General features: G+C 39.3%; 1 protein-coding gene across 1 annotated transcript; it reads right to left on the bottom strand.

Annotated features, from left to right (window-relative positions):
* Positions 1-227: 227 nt before the first annotated feature.
* On the bottom strand, positions 228-1161 carry LOC141818154 (GPI transamidase component gaa1-like; the record flags this gene model as incomplete). Its single annotated transcript, XM_074705713.1, has 2 exons — positions 228-245; positions 322-1161. Coding segments are annotated over 2 exons (858 nt in total), but the record flags the coding sequence as incomplete, so codon positions are not given.
* Between the last annotated feature and the right edge of the window lie 8 nt (positions 1162-1169).

Raw genomic sequence — 1169 nt, 5'->3', positions numbered from 1 at the left:
TGTTGGAAAGTCCATCTCATTGCTTCAGTCATTCAGGGTATCGAATGCTATTGGATGTCCATCTTGCCCCTTCCTATGGAGTTATGGAGCACACATTTATAGTATCTGTCAATCTTTTATGTGGATTATCAAAAATTCACTTATAGCATGGTCAGAACTATGCCGATATATAAAAGAAGGTGACCTTGGTTCGAGGGACTTAAAGGTATGGAACCTTGCCTTATTAGCTAAGGCACACCAAGCGCCTGTAGCAATGAAAACAACCTAATGAACTTGATAAACAAACCAGAATACCAGGCAACTAAACATCTTACATGCTACCTGATAGTAAATTGAGCTTGCAAGTGTAGCTGTTCCTTCAACATAATCAGCAGATGTGATATCAAGTTTCCATTTTGGATTCAAACGTTTAGCCAATGTACTAATATGCTGCAACATCTCACCAAGTAACTTAACCCACGAAGCTTTAAGAAAATAAATTATAGATCCAATCTTCACACGTAAACCTTGTCTGTGAACTGCCAAATAATGAGCAATATTGATAAGGTCAAGGTTAGGCATTTGGCCATTTGAGGCCTCTGCATAAATAGATAGGCTGTCTCTTTCCTCCTTTTCTTTCTTGTCTACAACCTTGAGCACAAGAGCAGCAGCCATTGTTCCAGCACGCTTGTAAACATAAGAATTATGGCCTTCAACCTTGATATGATCTAGAGAATCACTATTGTTTTCTTCAAAGCATGCACCATCACCAATTTTACTCATCTCACCAGGGAAAGCAGGACCATGATAATCTTTTAGCCATGAATCAACTGCCGTATACTTCCCATATCTGGAATCAGCAGCTAACCAAACAATATCCTTTGCAAGCCATGTAACATGGCTTAGAAGTGAAAAAATTGAGAAACCGATCCCTAGTGAAACAACATCACTGTATGTGGTGTTTTGTGAATTGTAAGGAGTTACCAATACAATAGTTTCTTTTCCATCACCACGAGGAGCTCGTATGATGCCTACAGCATTTAGAATAAATGATCCACAACTAGGGTTAGCTTGCAACTCCAAATTATCAGTGGTGGAAGAGAAGAAATGAAGAGGGTTGAACTTATTTGCACGAGGCACAAATTTGTGGTAATATGATTCAGCACCCACAGCCACTATATACTCACGCA

The sequence above is a fragment of the Curcuma longa genome, unplaced genomic scaffold, assembly GCF_044706935.1.
Source record: "Curcuma longa cultivar G26 ecotype Majalengka, Jawa Barat unplaced genomic scaffold, ITB_CL_G26_1.1 contig_23535, whole genome shotgun sequence".
Taxonomy (NCBI): domain Eukaryota; kingdom Viridiplantae; phylum Streptophyta; class Magnoliopsida; order Zingiberales; family Zingiberaceae; genus Curcuma; species Curcuma longa.
Note: the sequence above shows the minus strand (reverse complement) of the source record. Positions and strands in the feature narration are given on the sequence as shown.